The sequence below is a fragment of the Capra hircus genome, chromosome 1 (genome assembly GCF_001704415.2).
Source record: "Capra hircus breed San Clemente chromosome 1, ASM170441v1, whole genome shotgun sequence".
NCBI lineage: Eukaryota > Metazoa > Chordata > Mammalia > Artiodactyla > Bovidae > Capra > Capra hircus.
In genome coordinates this window covers 130,023,867-130,045,971 of record NC_030808.1, presented here as the reverse complement: position 1 = coordinate 130,045,971, position 22,105 = coordinate 130,023,867, and the positions used below count along the sequence as shown (strand labels likewise).

Sequence of the window (22,105 nt, the reverse complement as noted above, 5' to 3'; positions counted from 1 at the left end):
GAATGATCCCACATACCACAGAGGAACTAAGCCCATGGGCCACAACTATTGAGCCCTTGCTCTAGAGCCTGCGAGCTGCAACTACTGAACCCATGTGCTGTAACTACTGAAGTCCATGCACCCTAGAGACCATGCTTCACAACAAGAGAAGCCACTGGAATGAGAAGCCCTTTCTGCCACAGCGAGAGAGTAGCCACCTTTTATCGCAACTAAAGAAAAGCCGGAAGAAAAATAGAAAAGAAAAGCTAGCACAGCATGAAGACCCAGCAGAGCCAAAATTAATTAATAAATAAAATTATTTTTAAAAAATAGTGTGTGCTACATGAACCAGTTTAACCTGAACAGCTGGCCAAAAGAAAAAAATACAACACCAACAGTGGGGCATGTATATTTATAGAAACTAAAAAAAAAAAAAAAAAAGTTTGGTGGAAAAAACAGCTATTGGTTTGAAAATGAACTCAAAAGAATTAAAATCCTGCATATTTTTAAAAACACGGGGTCAGAGTACAAAAAGTCAGCAAAGATCTCACTGAACAGACAAGTTCCTTTTTCTTGTCAGACACACATTGTTTCCCCTGAGACAGATACCAGGTTTATTTCTAGCACTCCCACATGTGGCTGCCTCCCTTTGCCTGAGGTCACAATGAACTTCATTTGATGCTAACTGCTTTACAGCTAAATAGAATGGCCAAAACAAAAAAACTAGGAGAAAAGAACTTAGTTTGGATTTCAATTAGTCTGATTAAACTAAGGATAGTTTTTACGTCAGTCTTTTGTAATTAAAAAGACTCAGATGGCTAGAAGCTGCTCAACTTTAGTATAATAGCCCACTGTGGAGCTTTATGTGCTGACCAAGGAAACAAGTGACAAGTTACCAGCCAAAGCTTGAAAAGTTTTCCCCATTTTTTATGGACAAATCAAGTAAAATCAGTTTAATTGGGGTTTACTTTATAAGAACAATTAATAAACTTTTACTGAACTGAACCAGATAGTAAATATTTTAAGTACTGTAGGTAATTAAATCATTTTGTACCTACAGTATAAATGCGGCCATAAAAATAAGAAGGAAAAACAAAAAAGGTAGGTCAGACTCCTCTGAGTTTGTGTTCCTCAGGAATAATTTCTTACATTCACCCATTCCCCTCTTATCTACATAATATTTCTTATGACTAAGTTATTGACCAAAAGTTTGCTACCTATTCAAAACTACCTGTTCTATTTTGACACATATGTATTAGAAATTTCTGCTAATTGAAAAGCAAGAATCTTTTAAAATGACAGTAGTCAAAGGTCCTTTTTAGATGTACTATAATCTTACTTCTGTATTCCAATCACACCTACAAGTCCTATTTATGGAAGAAAACCTATGGGAAATTGTTCAATCTACCTCAACAGTATTGGAAAAGTTTACAACGGAAAAATTCAAAGACCAGAGAACTCTTAAAAACAAACAAAACAATGGACAATTACATACTTGGGCCACCAGAATACTTTTATATACGAAGAGTTACTAGGTAAGTCTTACCATAATTTTTTCTAACTGCCAAATAATAAAACAACTGAAATCAAATTTAGAGTCTGACAGACCACAATTTGGATCTAGCTCCACCACTTACTATTTCTATAATTTTTGACAAACTGTTTAAAATCCCTTAAACTTTAATTTTCTCATCTGCTGAAAAGAAATTTTCTCATTTTCTTGTAAATTACATGACATTACATATGTGAAGAAACTAATACAATACATTGTTCAATAAATAAATATTTTAGGTTTTAATACATTGAACTTAAACAGAAATAAGTAAATACTCCTAATCTTGCAGGGATAAAGTCAAGCACAAGTGTAACTGTTGCTAGCAACCTTGTGGACAAAGTTGCTGTAGATACTAAAACACATAAAAATAATAAAGTAAAAAAGCTTTTAAAAGTTACAATTAATAAGAAAGAAAAGGAGACTTCTATATTCCAGATATATAGATTATTTACAGTAGTGGCTCAGGAAGTTACTGACTTGGCTGACATTTTAATGTGCATGAGAAAAGAGACATGGCATTGAGCCCCCGAGAGGCAGGATCTGGACTTGAAATCCTACACAAAGCTGGGGCTAGAAAAAGGCTATCAAATGTATGAAGAGAACTAGAAAACGTCTGTCTGCTCATTTATAACAGCATATACCATAAGAGTTTGCCTTAGATCTAACCTGGGCCTGGGGTGGGCAATAAAAAAGGAGAGATTCATGAAACTGCAAAAAATTCAAGCCTTCCCATATCCTTATGAGACTCAAATATAGTCTGAAATATGAGAGCCTGAAGGCAGAGTTAACATAAAAACTGGTTGCTCATGCATGAAGATCTTGGGCAAAAGCACAAACGAAACCAAAACTCATTTTGGGAGGAACTTTCACACCCCAGGTGGCAAAGGACCATCACAGAAAACACTATATTCACCAATAATGAATTCAAAACTAAATATTAGTAACTACACAAGGAAATGAATAAGATTAAGCATGTAAATGAAAAGGTGATACCCTAAGAGAGAAAAGCGTGAAAGAGATGCTAAGATGATAAAGACATAAAAAAGGAATAGAAAGTCTAAAAAGAGAAAAGTACAGTATTAATGGGAAAAGAGGTATACAAAAATCAAATCAAATACAACAGCTAAAAAAACAATTACCAAAACAAACACACTACACTGATACACAAGAAATTAGACAATACTGAACAGATAATTAATGAACTGGAAGATAGAATAAAAGAAACTACAAAAAAGATAAAAAGGAGAGAAACAGCAAAGATATTAAGATGACATGTAGGAAAAAACAGGAAAAATCAAAATACACCTACTAAACTTTCAAGAGAAAATGAAGGAAACTGCAATGCTGAAAAATGTGGATGCATTCTGCAGAAACTAAAAGATGTGATTTTCTATTAAAAAAAGATACAAAGAAAATAGACAAGTAAAAATAAATCAAAAGAAATCCAAACAGACAAATTATAGAAAAACTATAGAAACAAGGACAAAGAAAACTTTTTTTCCTGCAATGGGAATTAAAAAAAAAAAAAAAAAAAGACAGCTTGTTTAGATTGACAGAAGACTTTAGAAAACGACAACAGAGGTCAGGATACTATGGAATAACATCTTCTAGATTTCTAGGGAAAGTAGCTATCAATCTGTATTTTCAAATTCTATAACCAGGTAATATAAGCAAAAGGAGTACATCAAGGCTGTATATTGCAGAGTACATCACGAGAAACGCTGGACTGGAAGAAACACAAGCTGGAATCAAGGCTGCTGGGAGAAATATCAATAACCTCAGATATGCAGATGACACCACCCTTATGGCAGAAAGTGAAGAGGAACTAAAAAGCCTCTTGATGAAAGTGAAAGAGGAGAGTGAAAAAGTTGGCTTAAAGCTCAACATTCAGAAAACAAAGATATGGCATCTGGTTCCATCACTTCATGGGAAATAGATGGGAAACAGTGGAAACAGTGTCAGACTTCATTTTCTGGACTCCAAAATCACTGCAGATAGGGATTGCAGCCATGAAATTAAAAGACACTTACTCCCTGGAAGAAAAGTTATGACCAACCTAGATAGTATATTCAAAAGCCGAGACATTACTTTGCCAACTAAGGTCCGTCTAGTCAAGGCTATGGTTTTTCCAGTAGTCATGTATGGATGTGAGAGTTGGACTGTGAAGAAGGCTGAGCACCGAAGAATTGATGCTTTTGAACTGTGATGTTGGAGAAGACTCTTGAGAGTTCCTTGGACTGCAAGGAGATCCAACCAGTCCATTCTGAAGGAGATCAGCCCTGGGTGTTCTTTGGAAGGTATGATGCTAAAGCTGAAACTCCAGTACTTTGGCCACTTCATGTGAGGAGTTGACTCATTGGAAAAGACTCTGATGCTGGGAGGGATTAGGGGCAGAAGGAGAAGGGGATGACCCAGGATGAGATTGCTGAATGGCATCACTGACTTGATGGACATGAGTCTGAGTGAACTCCAGGAGTTGGTGATGGACAGGGAGGCCTGGCGAGCTGTGATTCATGGGGTCGCAAAGAGTCAGACATGACTGAGCGACTGAACTGAACTGAACTGATAAGCAAAACCAGGAAGTTAAGGACCTTTGAAAATCCCCTCTTCTATAAGAACAACACTGGCAAAATATTGTAACAATCAACTATTTCAGTAATACGGAAATATAAAAATGGTTTGCACTGATCTGGGGAGTATTTTTTGGCTGAATCTCAGTTTTGTTTTACTGTTACTTATCCCATCTACTTTCTAGTTCTTCAGTAGACATGGCAACAAATGTCTCATAATCACTGTGGTTACAGCAATCTGGAGCCTCTAGAGGGGACAAAAAAGAGGTTGGAGCACCTTCAAAGCCTCAGTTCTACCTAACTGTCATTCTTTGAACTCTGTTGCAATTTCTAAGAAGATTGCACTAACAATTCTGTGTTTCTTTGACCTGACTGAGACCTTGCCTACTGTGAACTGCCTTTTAGCTAAGGGTGTTTCTCAAAAATAACCAGGAATAAGGTGTTCAACACTGAGGCTGTCTTAAGGGTAAATAATAGTTGGGTCAAACAATAAAGAAAAACTTTAACAGAAGACTTAAAGGAAAAACTGTGGAATGAGATGTTCATAAAGGATATGAAAGACTACAACACATCCAAAGGAATCTAGAAGCTGCATGGTTGTATGCCTTTCTGGGGTTGTGCAAAGGGAGAGAAAAGAATCAAGAAGGCCCTAGCACTCACTTCTTACTAACTGAGGCTTGCACAAATTAGGGGTCACAGCTCTAAATTACCTGGCTGCCTCAAGATATGTCCCAACATGCACAAGAAACCTCAGTAAAGATTGGAAGACTTAAGAATTCCAGGCATTTAAGGAAATCTGTGGTTAACCATTAGCTGACCAATAAACTAACCAAGCAGAGAAATCAGTGACCATGCATAACAAAGAACACAAACTTTACAAAATTAGTTGAGAAGTCATGAAATAAACAGCAATAACAAAAAAGTCCTAAACAAGGGAAAGAACCTGATTTTCAAGGTTCACAAGATTAAAACCCTATATTAAGTATGTTCAAAGAAATAAAAGGAGCCATATCTAAAGAACAAAAGAGAAGTATAAGAATGATGAATCAGATTTTATTAGTGGTCCGCTGGTTAAGAATCCACCTGCCAATGGAAAGGACATGGGTTCAATCCCTGGTCTGGGAAGATTACACATGCCGCTGGCCAACTAAGCCCATGTACCTTGGCTTTAGGGCCCTACTGAAGGCCGTGTACCCTGGAGCCCATGCTCCACAGCGAGAAACCACTACAATAAGAAGCCCATGCATCACAACTGGAGAGTGGCTCACACTCGCCACAATTGGAGAAAGCCCACATGCAGCAATTGAGACAGCACAGCCAAAAATAAATTTTAAAAGTTAGAGGGAAAAAATGATGAGTCACCAGAGACTATATTTAAATAAACAGAAATTATTTAAATGAACCAAATACCACGACATTTTTCAAAGAACCTGAATAATCCTAAATCTTATCACATACCTAGATTTCAGAATGCGCTACAATAATCAAAACATCATGTAACCAGCACAAAAACAGACACATAAATCAATGGTACAGAACAGAGTCCAAAAGTATACTCATTCAATGGATCAATGAGTCTATGACAAGGGAAGCAAAACTATACAACTGAGAAAGGACAGTCCCATCAATAAGCATCACTGGGAAAACTGGATGGCTACAAATAAAAGAATGTAAACAATATCTTCTAACATCATATACAAAAATAAACTCAAAATGGATTAAAGATCTAAATGTAAGACCTGAAACCACAGAACTCCTACAAGGGAATAGAGGCAGACAATTCCCAATTTCAAAACTTACTACAAATTAATCAAGACTATGCATAGAAATAAGATATATAGGTCAATGAAATAGAATTTAGACTCTAGGAAAATTCCCTCACATTTACAGTCAATTCATGTTTCACGTAAGTGCCAAGACAATTCAATGAAGAAAGAACAATCTTTTCAACAATGGTGCTGCGACAACTGGATACCAACACACTAAAAAAACGAAACTGGACTCCTACCACGTACCATACAAAAATATTAACTGAAAGTGGATTAATGACCTCCTAGATAAGGGCTAAAATAAATTTTCAGAAGAAAGCATAGGTGTAAATCTTCCTGACAGTGGACTAGATAATGGTTTTCCAGACCTGACACCAAAACCACAAGAAGCTAAAGGAAAAAACAGATAAACTGAACTTCATCAAAGTAAGTATTTTATGCATCTAAGGACAGTATCATGAAAGTGAACAAACCCACAGAATGGGAGAAAATATTTGCCCATAATGTATTCACTAGGAGTCTAGTATCCAAATATATAAGGAACTCATAACTCAATAGATAAATATAATAACCCAATTCAAAAATGAGCAAAAAACTTGAATAGGTATTTCTCCAAATAAGATATACAAATGACTAACAAGCACATGAAAATCTGGCCGACATTATTAGTCATTCAGTTCAGTTCAGTCGCTCAGTGGTGTCTGACTCTTTGCGACCCCATGAAGCTCAGCACGCCAGGACTCCCTGTCCATCACCAACACCCGGAGTTCACTCAGACTCACGTGGAAAATGCAAATTAAAATCACAATTAGAAGATTAACAAAACTACAAACTAGAAACTGACAAATACCTATTATATTGGGAGGTTTTAACATAACTCTGAAGTGACAAGTAAAACTTTAATGAGAAGAGAGATCTGGACATAATCAACAAATTTGATATAACAGACCAGTTTATGACCTTATAGTTATTAACTACAGCATCTGAAATATTTTCAATCAATGAACATCACAATCCATCTGATAGAAAAACTGGGCATATGGTAATGCATAAAAAATCTTAATAAACATGACATTGATCTTACACAGACCACAAAATCTGACAGTAGTCAGGTACAATAAAATTAAGACATCTTAGAGTCACCACCAACAAAAAGTTCAATGTAATTTGGGAGTCAAAATAATTTAAACTAGTTCAGGACTTGAAGAAATAAAAATGGAAATAATAAAACATTTAGAAGTAAATTCTATATAGTGTGATGTATTATAAAAAAGGACAAACAAGTACATTTTAAAACTTAAGGGAAAAAAATTTATGGGAAGCAGTTAAGGCAGTTAGAAGAAATATATGTATGGTTTTAAAAACTGGAAATTAATGTCTCTGTAGCACAAATGGTAAAGAATCTGCTTGTGATGCAGGAGACCAGGGTTCGATCCCTGGGTTGGGAACATCCTCTGGAGAACGGAATGGCAATCCACTCCAGTATTCTTGCCTGGAGAATCCCATGGACAGAGAAGTCTGGTGGGATGCAGTCCATGAGGTCACAAAGAGTCGGACATGACTGAGCAACTATCACACATACACATGCAATGTTCTGTTTCAAAAAATCAGAAGCAGAATTAACACAAGTAAAAGGAAGGAAACTATAAAGATGAAATCAATGATAAAAAGAGAAAAATTAGAAGCCCATTCTTTTAAAATACTTGAAATATTTAAGATGCAATCCTCTAAGACTAATCTAGAGAAGACTAATATGGAAAAAATACTGCATACAAAATAATTTTACAAATGTAAAAGGAGAAAAAAATTAAACACAGCAGAAGTTGACAAGATATTATAAATAGTATGGTAATAAATTAAAAAACAATGAAGAAATAGACAATTTTTAGCCTCAAAAGGGACTCAAGAAGAGTAGTCAAAAATACCTAAATCCCAAAAAAGTCAAACTAGGACTAAACTTTTGCAGAGATAGAAAAGAAGTCAAGTTTAAAATTCAGAAAAAAAAAAAAAAATACAGCATCTGTAAGATAAGTGTACAGCAAAGGGACTTTTTTAAAAATAATACAAAAAGCATAAACCTTAAAGGAATCTACATAATTCACAGCAGAGAGAAAACACACTAATTATAAACATTGAAAAATTACTCAACCAAAGAAATGCCAATTAAAACTCTATGAGATACCATGTTATATCCACTAGATTTGCAAAAAACTAACAAGTCTGATTGGCAAGGAGATATTTCTGGAGAGAAACATAACACTGGTATAAACATTCTCGAAGCCACTTGGGCAACAGTGGTAAGGGTGAAAGTATACAAGCTTTATGACCCAGCAATTCCACTTCTGCCTATATAAACTAAGGAACTCTTCCAAATATAAGTAAAGAGAAGTGTACAAACAAATAAACACAAATAGCTGCTAATAGAGGAATGGATAAATTTGTGTATTTACTCAAAACATTAATAAAGAAGTAAAAATAACAAATTAGAAACTTCACATATTAATCTTGATAAACCTCGAAACATGTAATTAAACTGCAAAAAATTACATGTGATATGATAGTTATTTATTAGAAGTTCAAAACATTCAATAGATATATAATATATAGTTTAAGCACAAACATACATGTATTACAGTTTAGAATAATGGTAAATCCTGAGTTGTGAGAAAGGAGATCATAAGAATGCATGTTTGATCTGCATATTTCTCTTTTAAAAAAGTAAATATGAAAACATGTTAACATCTGTCATTAAACTATTAAATATCTATACAAATCTGGGTTTAACAGCACAAAAATATTGTCAATTATCATCTACATTTCATGTTTAAAATATTTCACAGTTTAGAAAAGCAAAGAAGTAGAAGATGAAGTTATTAATAACTAGCATGGAAAAAAATTTTTTAACTGTATGGTTCTATATTATATCATGAACGATGTTTAATGTTTTTCTCTCCTTAAAAGGAATATACTGTAGAAATCTAGAGAACCAGGTGTACCAAGAGCAGAGGGGATTGTATCATCTTTAATCCTACCACCCATAAGTAATGTCTATTATACCATTTTAGTTTCTGTAAACATTTTAAAATGTGTGTCATTTTTCAGGAAGCTTTTCATCAAATGGTTGAAATCATTCTATTAAAATATTTTTTGCATCTTACTTGTTTGCACCTCCAAACTGATCGAAATTCTCTATAAACAATACTTTTAAATACCTGAGATGTTTCGTCATATGTGAAAGCACACCATTTTTTAAACCATTATACTATTGAACAAACGTTGAAAAGGGTGGCCCAATTTTTTTTTTAACTGTAAATAAAGCAAGAATGAGTACCTTTGTATATAAATCTCTTTTTACATTTTTAATTTTAAATTAAATTATGGAAATATTGGATATAGAGTATAAATAAATGATATAGAGCTTTATATTAATTTATAATGGTATATGACAATATTTGTGTTTCTGTTACTGCAACAGTGCTCCAGACTGCATTTCATTTAACAAAATTTTTGGTAAGAAATCAATGGTATCTAATTGTTCTTTTAATTTGAACTGCTGCTGCTGCTGCTAAGTCACTTCAGTCGTGTCCAACTCTGTGCGACCCCATACACGGCAGCCCACCAGGCTCCCCCGTCCCTGGGATTCTCCAGGCAAGAACACTGGAGTGGTTTGCCATTTCCTTCTCCGATGCATGAGAGTGAAAAGTCAAAGTGAAGTCGCTCAGTCATGTCTGACTCCTAGCGACCCCATGGACTGTAGCCTACCAGGCTCCTCTGTCCATGGGATTTTCCAGGCAAGAGTCCTGGAGTGGGATGCCATTGCCTTTTCTGATTTGAACTTCTACCTTAGAACAAATGGTATTTGCATAATTATTAGCTTATTTATTTTATAACCCGAATGGCCTTTTCACATCTCCCTATATATTTATTTCTATGAACTCTTTTTAATATTTAGAATTTTTATCCCTTTGTCCTGTTCATTATGAATCAAATAATGGGGTGAGTCTTGAATTTGGTTTGCTGACATTTGAACCTTATATTTTTATATAATTAAATATATCAACAGTGTTGCCAATTAAGATTTATAACAATTAATCTTTAAAAATCCAGTATGTTTCCTTTTTCTTTGTCACCATAAACCTGTTCTGCTCACTGTCTACTCCTCACAATGGTGGCAAGCAAAAAACCCTGAAAGTCCTAAAGACTTCACTTTCAGGAAGGTTAAAAGAATCCGGGTTACAAGGCTGAAAAAGAAGAGGCACAGGCCCTTCTCTGGCTTATCACTCTTGCAACCACCAGTGCATCTTTCCTGAGACCACCTCCAAAACTGCAGATTGGGATGTGACTCTTGCTGTCATAAGTGTAGTTTTACACTTGATGAGGTTTCAGTAAGATAATGTATTGAGAGATTGTTGTAAATATAAAGTATTATATGGATATGATTATGAACAACAACCAATAATAATTTCAGGAAGAAATCAACAAGAAGTTTTTAAAACTCTTTGGTGGAAGGAATACAAAATGAGATAAAAAGAAATTCACCAGAAATCTTACCGAAGGTCCAGACCAGCTTCTTTCCAAAGTAAATCCATCAAGCGCAGCATTTGGAGTGTCAACATATCCTGCCGTAAATCTAAGCGGGAAAAGCCCTTATATAAGTGCTTTCTACTTTATGCTTAATAACATTAATTTAAGATTAACTAATTCAGCCAGAATTAACTGGCTGGAAAATAAACACTGAAAAATAACTCTTCTGTTCAATTTCTTTTCCCAGAATTTTAAATTTCTTTTAAAATAGTTGTAAGCACATACACTTAGGTTCACTTAATTCCATTTAACAGACCCAACACAGAGATGATATAATCTTCATGGACAGGGAGAACCTGAAGCTCAATGAATTTCACGTGATTTGCCTGCAATCCCAAAACTAATGAATGGTAGCAATCATGACTACCTTCTCCTTGGTGTGATTACTTCAGAGGCATTTCTTTTATAAAATATGGGTAAACTGTTTTAATTAAAATATAAAACTATGGCAGCAATATCAAAATTGTTATCAATGAAACAATGTTATGAATGTATTGAAAATATTCTCTTATACTTTATAAGCTTTTAACCAAAGGAATACACAGCATTGTATTTTGTAGGAAAAAGGGAAAGTTTATTAGAACAATGCATGTAAGTAAGCTATACAAATCACTTTCCCAAAGGAGAAAAAAAGGGGGTTTATGATAGGTCAAATTCAACTTAATGACCATTAATAGCTACCTCTGGCTGCCATCTGTTTGTTCTACATTTTCACATCATCTTTCAGAGAAAGCAAACAGATGACAAACGAAAAATACTAAGAAATTTGGCACTGTAAATAATTTAATACATACCATCACCATTTTTAAAAATCACTCCAACTGAATCCTCACCAAACACCTTGTTGTTGTACACAAGCCACAAAGGCTTCATTTTGGAATCCATGTATTTACACTTCTCAACACTGAAAGGAAGAAAGGGAAAAATTAGCCCACTTCAGTTAAAACATATGGCAAGATTGTAATGTTGCTATGAAATACTAGGCCTGGGAAAACCCCTCACCTGTTCCATTCAGGTCTACGGAAGTCAAAACTATAACATTTCTTCTTGGCAGAAAAGCAACTGTGACCCTAGCCTTGGTAGGCATGCAGTGATTACAAAGGAGCTGAACTGAAAATCCAGATTTGTCCTTCTCACCCTTCTCACCGCTATATTTAAAACTCCTCCTTTTCTTTCCTTATTCTTCTTTAACTTTTGTTATCATACATGGACAATAACAATCAGAGTATAACACTGGATTGTGAGTTTATTCGTGATTTCCTAAGAGGGATCAACTTTGAATCCTGATATACTGAACATAATAATTACTTTCCCATTGTTACTTTTACAGGAAAAGTAAAAATAAGAAATCATTTTCTAAGTTCATTGAAAAATTTCATTTTGATGGAACGTTTAATTAGTAAATAATCTATGATGGCTGCCAACATTTTGCTTACTAAGACTTTCAACTAAGAAACCAGTAATACAGAAAACAAATTTAATTACATACAATTGAACGGAAATTAACTTCCACTAACCCCACTGGTAAATTTAGCTAGAAGGCAAACATCCTACTAACATTAAGAATAACTTTTGAGAACTTTAAGATTTTCCTTCTTTAATTTTATTCCAATTACCAAGAGCTGTCTTCACTGCTCCCCTAAGGCAGTCACTCGGAAATCCCTCTTACAATGTTATTTAAAGGGAAGTTCACCAAGCACAGTATAGAAGGTCACTTACTAGAGTTCTGAGAGGATAACACATGGGTTCAGAGGTGACTGCAGGTCAGAGAGGGCTTCACGGTAAGCATTCTGTTTTAGACAAGTATGCATTGCTTCTTTCCCTTTGGCTCTATTTAGCTTCATTGCATTCAGTTTGATTAAACTATTTAAAGTTTTTAGTTTATTGAGTGCTTCAACCTGAAAAATAAATTTCCACACCACCAAAATGCATTTTTGTTAAAAACAGTATCACATGGTACTATTAATCAATAACCTTTCCCTATTAACTCTCCTCACCACAACATACAGGCAGGATAATCAGCTAAAGTAAAAATAGTACTCGCTTTATGACAAATATATTACATACAAGGAAATAAATTAATTGTGAACACTTGTAACTTAAAGTATTTTTCAAATGTTCACAAATCCTTTCCTTAAATAAAATCTTATAAACTAGAGAAAAGTAAAGAGACCTAGATTGCAGGTAAGAAGATAAGTATGAAACTTTACTGAGAACTCTGTAACTAATTGAGTTCAAATAGAATTTGAAACACAATAAATCTGAACCACACTAATTGGGCAACTCTATAGTACGAAAGGAAAATCTGCATTTTCAAGTAACCTGGGATTGACATTACTATCTTTGTTTAACATTTTTTTTAACACTCCTGTTTTACATTTTCTCAGTATATTCTCTTTCCACTAAGGGTGTATCGTAAATGGCTGTTCAATAAAATAAATATGAATACAGACAACAATAGCTATTGTTCAAGGCTAAATTACTGGTTTTTATAATGAGTTAAACTCTAGCTATCAAAACTTGAAAGTGAAAGTTGCTCAGATGAGTCCAACTCTTTTTGCGACACGATGGACTATACAGTCCTGGAATTCTCCAGACCAGAATACTGGAGTGGGTAGCCTTTTCCTTCTCCAGGGAATCTTCACAACCCGGGGACTGAACCCAGGTCTCCCGCATTGCAGGCTGACTCTTTACCAGCTGAGCCACAAGGGAAGCCCAACAATACTGGAGTAAGTAGCCTATCCAGTGGATCTTCCTGACCCAGGAATTGAACTGGGTCAAATCTCTTGCATTGCAGGTGAATTCTTTGACAGCTGAGGTACCAGAGAAGCCTCTATCAAAACTTATGCAAATAAAAAAAAACTTACGCAAGTAGTACAAGGGGAATCAACAAGGGCCAACTGAATCAAAATCATGTGTTTAAAAGTCAATCTTATTTTTACTAACTTAAGGACTATCCAGGTCATATTAGTCAAATTCTTTAAGACCTAGCCTTGGCCAGCCATAAAACATAGAAAGGAATATTTCATTTTATTATTATGTCATTAAAACTGGAAATAATTGATAAATGTTAAATACATACATCAACATGTAAACTGCATATAACAAGCATATAGAATATATATGCAACAAACATGAACTTTAAGGTTTGCATTTCCATGAACAGATTTATTTTACACCATGTTTTCATTTCTGAATTTTGCTTCTATACAAAGAAACCTCTAAGACTCTATAGGGATGTGAATTCAGCATGCAGTTTCTACAGAAAGGCTGAGGGCTTGCTCACAGGAAACTGGAAAGGTTCTATGTAGTTGGAAGATAAAAATCAAGATTGCTGAAGCTTGCCAAGTCAGCCATCTGTCAAAACCACAGACAGCCCATTTCTCAACAATTTCAGGAGCTGTACAAACACTTGTGGGAAGGGAACTAGCTGAGAAGTGGACTATGCAAATAAGAACTTTTTGTAGTATTTCAAATATGAATTTCTTCCAAATTTGTACAGTTGCAAATGTTCAGGGCCTATCCATAATTATGTTGATATCCATTTCCTAGAACAGTGTTCTGAATACCCACATGGCCATTAACCAAATACCTTTAAGAGTTTCAACACCTTGTCATATAGTAAGTTTACAGTGATAACAAGAATTGCCACATAAAGGGTACAATCTTACCCTGACTATCCATTAGTCAAGTCAAGAGAGAGTAAGAATAATGTGATCTGACATATGCCATATTTTTGGTGTTATAAAAGGAAAACTGGGGTTCTCAGAGAAACAAGAAAATGCCCAGTGTAGTTTGATCATATGAATGAGTCCAAAGAAGTAGGGACTTTATCAAGGTGCAGGGGATCGTGGTGTCTTAAAATTCAATTATTATTCATGCAATGAAAATTACTGCAGAGATTTTGAAAAGGGAATTATTGTTGTTTAGTCGCTAAGTCATATTCAACACTTTAGTAACCCCATGGAGTGTAGCATGCCAGACTACTCTGTCCACAGGATATCCCAGGCAACAATACTGGAATGGGTTGCCATTTCCTTCTCCAGGGGATCTTCTGCACCCAGGGATTGAACCAATATCTCCTGTACTGACACATGTATTCTAAACCTCTGAGCCAGGAGGGAAACCCTGAACAAAAGGTTAGGAGTTGGGAAACAAATGGCGTTCAAGTGAGAGAATTTAGAAAAGGTAAAAAGGGAGAGGAGTCTTTGCCACAAAGAAAACACAATGTAGTAACAAAAAACATAGTCTGGGAGAGCATATTTAATACTACATAAAATGTCAGTTACGTGAGTTTAATATACTACTTTCAGTTTACATCAGCTAGATGAAACTTGGACTGCAAGGAGATCCAACCTGTCCATCCTAAAGGAAATCAGTCTTGAGTGTTCACTGGAAGGACTGATGTTGAAGATGAAACTCCAATACTTTGGCCACCTGATGCGAAGAGCTGACTCATTTGAAAAGACCCTGATGCTGGGAAAGATTGAGGGCAGGAGGAGAAGGGGACGACAGAGGATGAAATGGTTGGATGGCATCACCAACTCAATGGACATGAGTTTGAGTAAACTCTGGGAGCTGGTGATGGACAGGGAGGCCTGGCATACTGTGGTTCCTGGGGTCGCAAAGAGTCGGACACGACTGAGCGACTGAAGTGAACTAAGATGAAACTACCCTGCTAATACTTACAGCTTACATACTGTAATAATTACAATCACATACAGCTTATGGTCTAAATTTATCAGCATTAATAAACACCTAAGTAGTAAACCTTCAGGACTCATTTTTCTAACATGTACTCATATATGTAGAAAAACTGAGAAGTTGATAAAACCCCCGATACTTTAATCAACATCAAATGACACCTGCAAACTCTACAGTATCAACCAGACTGAAACCGACTTTACCCTGGCTTCCTCAAAGAGACTTTTGCCACAGTAACTCCACACTGGGAGAAAGAAAATAATCAGGCTTTTCAGGGATTTTTGGACACTGTCTCTAAAATGGCACTAATGCAAAGTGACTCAAAATGTCACTGACAATCACCAAACCAAGGAGGGGCTTATGGAGGTCAAGTTAACAAGAGAGTTTTAGCATAGATCTTCCTTGCAATGGGCACAGTTGGTTCCAAATACATCTTGTGGTTATTTCTGTAGTTCAGGAATGTATAACTGAAACATAATACTCAGAAGGTGGCAGAATTCCTGTGTTGGTTCCCTGATTTCTGGAGTGAGGGCTACTATGGTCAGAAAGGCTGGGTGGAAGTTATTACAACTGTTTCCACCTAGTGTTAGTCACTCAGTCCTGCCCGACTCTTTGTGAATCCATGGACTGCAGTCCACCAGGCTCCTCTGTCCATGACATTTTCCAGGCAAGGGTACTGGAGTGGCTTGCCATTTCCTTCTCTAAGGGATCTTCCCAACCCAGAGATCGAACCTGGGTCTCCTGCACTGGAGGCAGATTCTTTACTGACTGAGCTACAAGGGAAGCCCGTTTCTACCTAAGAAAATAGTAAATACATTCCTGGAATAACTGTATAGATTAGTGTTATCATCAAGGACTTGAAAGATGCAAGGTGGTGATTCCCATCACATCCTCATTCATCCCGCCTACTTGGCCTATGCAAAAGATAGATGACTCTTAGAGAATTACAGGGAATTGTTACAGCCTTAACCAGGTGGTATATATCAGAGGCAGTTTCACTGCGTAAATAAATTAATTTATCTCCTGGTATCTGGTATGCAACTACTGATTAGACAAATGCTTTATTTTCCATACGTGTCAATAAGGACCACCATAAGCAATCTGCTCAAGTTAGCAATGCCAGCAATACACTTCCATTGTCCTAACTCAGGAGTATATTAATTCTCCAGCTCTATGTCATAGTTCATTTGAAGGAATCCTGATTGACTTTCCCTTCAATAAGATACCATGCTGTTCCATTACAGTGATAACATTATGCTGAATGAACCCAGTGAGTAACACACAGCAACTTCTCCGGACTTAAATTTGTATTTCAGAAAGTGGGAAATAAATCCAGCAAAAAATTTGAGGCCTTCAAACTCAGTGAATTTCTAGAGCTCAAGGAGTGTGGAATATGTCAAGATATCCCTTCTAAGGTAAAAAATAATTTGGTGCTCAGAACCCTCTTTACAAGCAAAATAAGGCACAACCTAGTGAGCCTTTTTGGATTTTGGAAACAACGTATTTCTCTTGTACCCTGGCCTATGTACTGGTTTTGAATGAAGTCCAGAACAAGAGAAGGCTCTGCAGCAGGCCCAAACTGCCACACACGTTGTGGCCACATGATCCAACAGACCTAATGGAGCTTGAACTGCCTTTGGCAGGTTCCTAGAGCTGAATCATAGCACAAGTCCTTAGGATTTGGCAGAGAAACAAAAAATCTACCATCCCCTGCTGATAGCTACTCTCTTTTTGAGAAACAGCTGTTCGAGTTTGCTTCTAGGTTTTAGTAGAGAGTGCATGTAATCATGCAACCTGAGCTGCCTGTCAAAAACCAGATTTTCTCTAACCCAGCACACATAAAGATGGGCAAGCACAGCGGCACTTCATGATCAAGTGAAAGTGGTTATATGTAAGACTGTGCCCAATCTGGCCCTGAAGGCTCAAGTTACATGAAGGAGTAGCCCACATATCCATGATTTCCCACTCCTGTTACACCATCTTCTTTCTCCTAACCTACACCATGGCCTCATGTGGAGTTCTTTATGACGAGTAGATACAGAAAGAGAAGACTTAATCATGGTTTACAGATGACTGGATTATAATACATAGGCAGCATATAGCATACAACTGTGGTACGACAGCCACTTTCAGGAATCTATCTAAAGGACAGCAGTAAAGGGAAATACTCCCAGTGTGCAGGACTTTGAAAAGTGTACCTGGATGTTCATTTTACTTTGAAGGTGAAACGGCCATGTGTGTAATTATATACCAATTCACGAGCTGTGACCAAATTTCCAAATTTGCTGGCATATTGAGTGCAGCACTTTCACAGCATCATCTTTTATGATTTCAAATAGCTCAGCTGGAATTCCATCACATGCATTAGCTCTGTTCATAGTGATGCTTCCTACCTATTCAGTGGAATGTAAAATCCTTGATGCCAGCGACATAGCTAACGTGGCTTCACATCACCAATACCTAACAGAAATCCTGGCATATAGTAGGTTCTGAATAAGTATATATTAAGTCATTTTTTAAAAACCTTCTAGTGGTAGGTTAGATAACATTCGATTCAGGAAAAATTACTGCTAAAGAACAGGAGCATGTCACTGTTATTTGTTAATGAAGAATTTCAGCAGGAAGAAGCTAATACAGGGTTGCTTTCCTTGATGGCAGAAATGCTCTCATTTCATCCTTTAGGGCACCAAAAAAGCCACCAACAATCAAGCCTGGGCCATGGTTATGCATCTCATTTGGAAGAAAGCTCTTGAAAAACCATTGCTATTTGCAACGACTTAGCTGTATGAGTCAAGACTATCTCCAAAACAAAAATACACAAATAACTGGATACTGAGACAACTGTCAACAATAACCCTTGATGGAATTCTGTGTTGAGTAAAACAGTATCTGTTTATTGGCTTATGTTTTACTTATCTTCAAAGATATATTTATAATGAAACAATGAAATTGTTGTCTATTTTATTTTGATTTAAAAAAGAGAAGTGTTGCTAAAAAGTGTGAAAACTACCAGTATAATAATAAAAAAAAGACTTAGTTTTATAGTTGGACAGAACTAAGTCTGATTATTCTTTTACTTAAAAACTGAGCTTTTAGCCAACTTACTTAACCTCTTAGAACCTTGTTTTTTACCTTGTCAAATTCAGGCACTATCAGTAACTACTGTGGCACATTATTAGGAGAGTAAAACAGCATACTTAAAACACTTATTATGGTTCCTGGCATATAGTAAGCATTTAATATCTGATCTATTAAAAATGACTAATACCTCATTATCTGCAATGATTAGAAAATGAAGACCTAGGAAGAAAATGACGGAATATGAGAGAGATATTTCATACCTGAAATATCACAGTTTCAGGCATGTATACACAGTTTGAAAAAGCAGCTTGAATATATTGAATTTTAGAAGTTATAACACCTACGAACTCAGGTGTCAAAATATCTCAATCTAAAACAAATGACAAATGACAGAGCATATGAATCATATATACTATTCTTATAAGAAAGAGTATCTCAGAGGTATGAAAAAAAACAGGGTCTAAAGATTTCACAACAGTTGTTACCATCAAACCCATTGTTGCTGCTGCTACTGCTGCTGCGTCACTTCAGTCGTGTCCAACACTGTGACCCTATAGACGGCAGGCCACCAGGCTCCCCCGTCCCTGGGATTCTCCAGGCAAGAATACTGGAGTGGGTTGCCATTTCCTTCTCCAATGCAGGAAAATGAAAAGTGAGAGTGAAGCCGCTCAGTCATTGTTGCTGCTGCTGCTGCTGCGTCGCTTCAGTCATGTCCGACTCTGTGCGACCTCAAAGACGGCAGCCCACCAGGCTCCCCTGGCCCTGGTATTCTCCAGGCAAGAACACTGGAGTGGGTTACGATTTCCTTCTCCAATGCATGAGAGTGAAAAGTGAAAGTGAGGTCGCTCAGTCATTGTTCAGTCAGTTCAGTTCAGTTCAGTCACTCAGTCATGTCCGACTCTTTGCGACCCCATGAATCGCAGCACGCCAGGCCTCCCTGTCCATCACCAACTCCCAGAGTTCACTCAGACTCACATCCATTGAGTCCGTGATGCCATCCAGCCATCTCATCCTCTGTCAACCCCTTCTCCTCCTGCCCCCAATCCCTCCCAGCATCAGAGTCTTTTCCAATGAGTCAGCTCTTCGCATGAGGTGGCCAAAGTACTGGAGTTTCAGCTTTAGCATCATTCCTTCCAAAGAAATCCCAGGGCTGATCTCCTTCAGAATGGACTGGCTGGATCTCCTTGCAGTCCAAGGGACTCTCAAGAGTCTTCTTCAACGCCACAGTTCAAAAGCATCAATTCTTCGGTGCTCAGCCTTCTTCACAGTCCAACTCTCACATCCATACATGACCACAGGAAAAACCATAGCCTTGATTAGACGGACCTTAGTTGGCAAAGTAATATCTCTGCTTTTGAATATGCTATCCAGGTTGGTCATAACTTTTCTTTCAAGGAGTAAGCGTCTTTTAATTTCATGGCTGCAGTCACCATCTGCAGTGATTTTGGAGCCCCCAAAATAAAGTCTGACACTGTGTCCACTGTTTCCTCATCTATTTCCCATGAAGTGATGGGACCGGATGCCATGATCTTCGTTTTCTGAACGTTGAGCTTTAGGCCAACTTTTTCGCTCTCCGCTTTCACTTTCATCAAGAGGCTTTTTATCTCCTCTTCACTTTCTGCCATAAGGGTGGTGTCATCTGCATATCTGAGGTGATTGATACTAATACTATGAGGAATCCTAATTTTTCAAATAGCATTCAATAACATTCTGTTAAATTTGCTGAAACTTCATTTCTAAGCTTACATTTTTTTATTAAAAAATGTATTAACTGAATTTAGTTATGGAAATCTCTTATGAAACCATGTGTTGGGAGAAATAGCATATGACACAATTTATCAAATATCATGTGGCAAAGTGAACATGAAGATTAAAGTAAGCTGATACCTGCTTAGAAAGCGCTTTCATGTGACCTACGCTTCCCCGGCAGTACGCTTCAAGGATAACACCAAATTGTACTGAAACAGCAGGAATGTGTACTTCAGATCTGCAAAAAGGTAACAGTAAAGAAGATTTATCAAACACTTCAGGTCCCCAGATGAAAATACTTTTTTATGAAATTAACTAATGATGCTTATCAAAGAAAGGAAGATCATATCACGTATACAGTCACTGGTTGGATGCTAAACTTTTAATTCTTTAAACACTGTAGTTCAAAAAGAAATGTGATATTAACATTAGCTAATGGTTTATTCCATGAAATCTGAAGTTTTTACATTTTGTTTTTTGCAGTGAAATAATATTACCAATTTACAGACAATTAAGATGAAATAGATCTGATTCATATCACACAACTAACAAATCCCTCAATTGACTTCTATTTGATTTTTTTCTCATTTAAAGAATGGTAAACACACTTGAAAAAAGAAGGAATATCTTATTCTTTTATTCCTTTGAGGATTTAAAAATAAGATTGAACTAAATGAGAAAGAAGATAAGTTAAAAAGTTAATAATAAAGAAATCAAGATTCAGAACTACAACCCCTAAAATAACATCAAAATATTATACAGCTTATTTTCTTTAAGAAGCTAAGCCAAAGAGGAGAAAAGTTATCTTTCTCTGTTACTGATTAGCTTCAAAAATATGAAGTCCAGGTGGGAAAAAAGTCACAAATGTCTGAGTAGAGTCAGAAACAAAGAATTGACAATTTTCCTAGGAAACAAAAGATCTTTAGTTCTCTTTCTCACTTTTACTCCCATATAAACTTGGTTTACTAAGACGGATATATTTCTGAAAATGACCTTGTCAATAAAGAAGCTAAAAATAAAGTTGCTGTTATAGGAAAACCTAAAATCTTTTGTGTGTGTGTGTTTATACATAATTTTATTTATTTATTTTTTGGCTGCCTTGGGTCTCCATTGCTGGGTGGGCTCTTCTCCAGTTGTGGTGACTTGGCTTCTCATTGCAGTGGCTTCTTTTGTTTCAGAGCCTGAGCGCTAGGGCGCATGCGCTTCAGTAGCTGCTACTGCAGGCTCTACAGCGCAGGCTCAATAACTGTAGTGCACGGGTTTAGATGCTCCATGGCGTGTCGGATCTTCTTCTATCAGGGACTGAACCTGTGTCTCTTTCGTTGGCAGGTGGATTCTTTACCTCTGAGCCACCAGGGAATCCCTAAAATCTTTACTTACGCAATAGTAGCAATGATGATACAACTATCCACGACCTTTTGGAGGCATAAGTAAGTCTATTTCTTAATCCAAATATGTTAACACAATAAGTATACTTTACTGGAAAACAGCAATACTTACAACCTATAACCATCAGTAGTAGTAATAAAAATTACTATGATGAAAAGTTATTAATTACAGTTAAAAATCAAGGAGGCATAGAGGGACATTTATCTGAGTTACATTGCCAAATCATGAAAATTGAGAATCTGGGTATTGAGAAATAGGAGAAGACACCAGGAAAGCATAAATGTTATGGATGACTCAAACAAAGCAGCTGGACTGTTCTGCTAAATGTCGTATATTATGTTGATTAATACTCACAGAAGCGTATCATGGACTCAATTTGAAATATAAAAGACTTACCTGAGGTGCCAAAATAAAAACTGCCCTATCCTCCGATTAGCAAGTGCTCTTTCTAGTAGGAATCTAGACAAGGCACAATCAAGAAAAGGCTCATATTTTAAAACTTGCACCAACTGTAAAAGATACTGAGAGAGTTCTTCATCACTGAAAGAAACAAAACACAGAGTAAGTCACTTAATAATCAGAGCTGGAAAAAGACCCCTTCTTACTTATCAAACTTCAAATACTAACTTTGAAACAATGGTTCTTGTGGGTCAAGCTTGTTGCATGCCTATATTCAGCTTCATGACTACAATAGCACAAAATAAGCTGAGGATTTCTGGTGGGCA

The 22,105-nt window shown here is 36.4% G+C and overlaps 1 protein-coding gene across 1 annotated transcript in view; it reads right to left on the bottom strand.

The window, feature by feature from the left end:
- Positions 1-22,105, bottom strand: part of PIK3CB (phosphatidylinositol-4,5-bisphosphate 3-kinase catalytic subunit beta) — a 179,170-nt gene that overhangs the window by 15,015 nt on the left and 142,050 nt on the right. The window contains exons 15-19 of the mRNA XM_018049899.1: positions 21,777-21,920; positions 20,130-20,229; positions 12,177-12,355; positions 11,252-11,361; positions 10,425-10,503 (exon numbers count right to left, since the gene is read on the bottom strand). Coding sequence (XP_017905388.1) covers positions 10,425-10,503; positions 11,252-11,361; positions 12,177-12,355; positions 20,130-20,229; positions 21,777-21,920 — 612 coding nt within the window. The remainder of the gene's footprint in view (positions 1-10,424; positions 10,504-11,251; positions 11,362-12,176; positions 12,356-20,129; positions 20,230-21,776; positions 21,921-22,105) is intronic.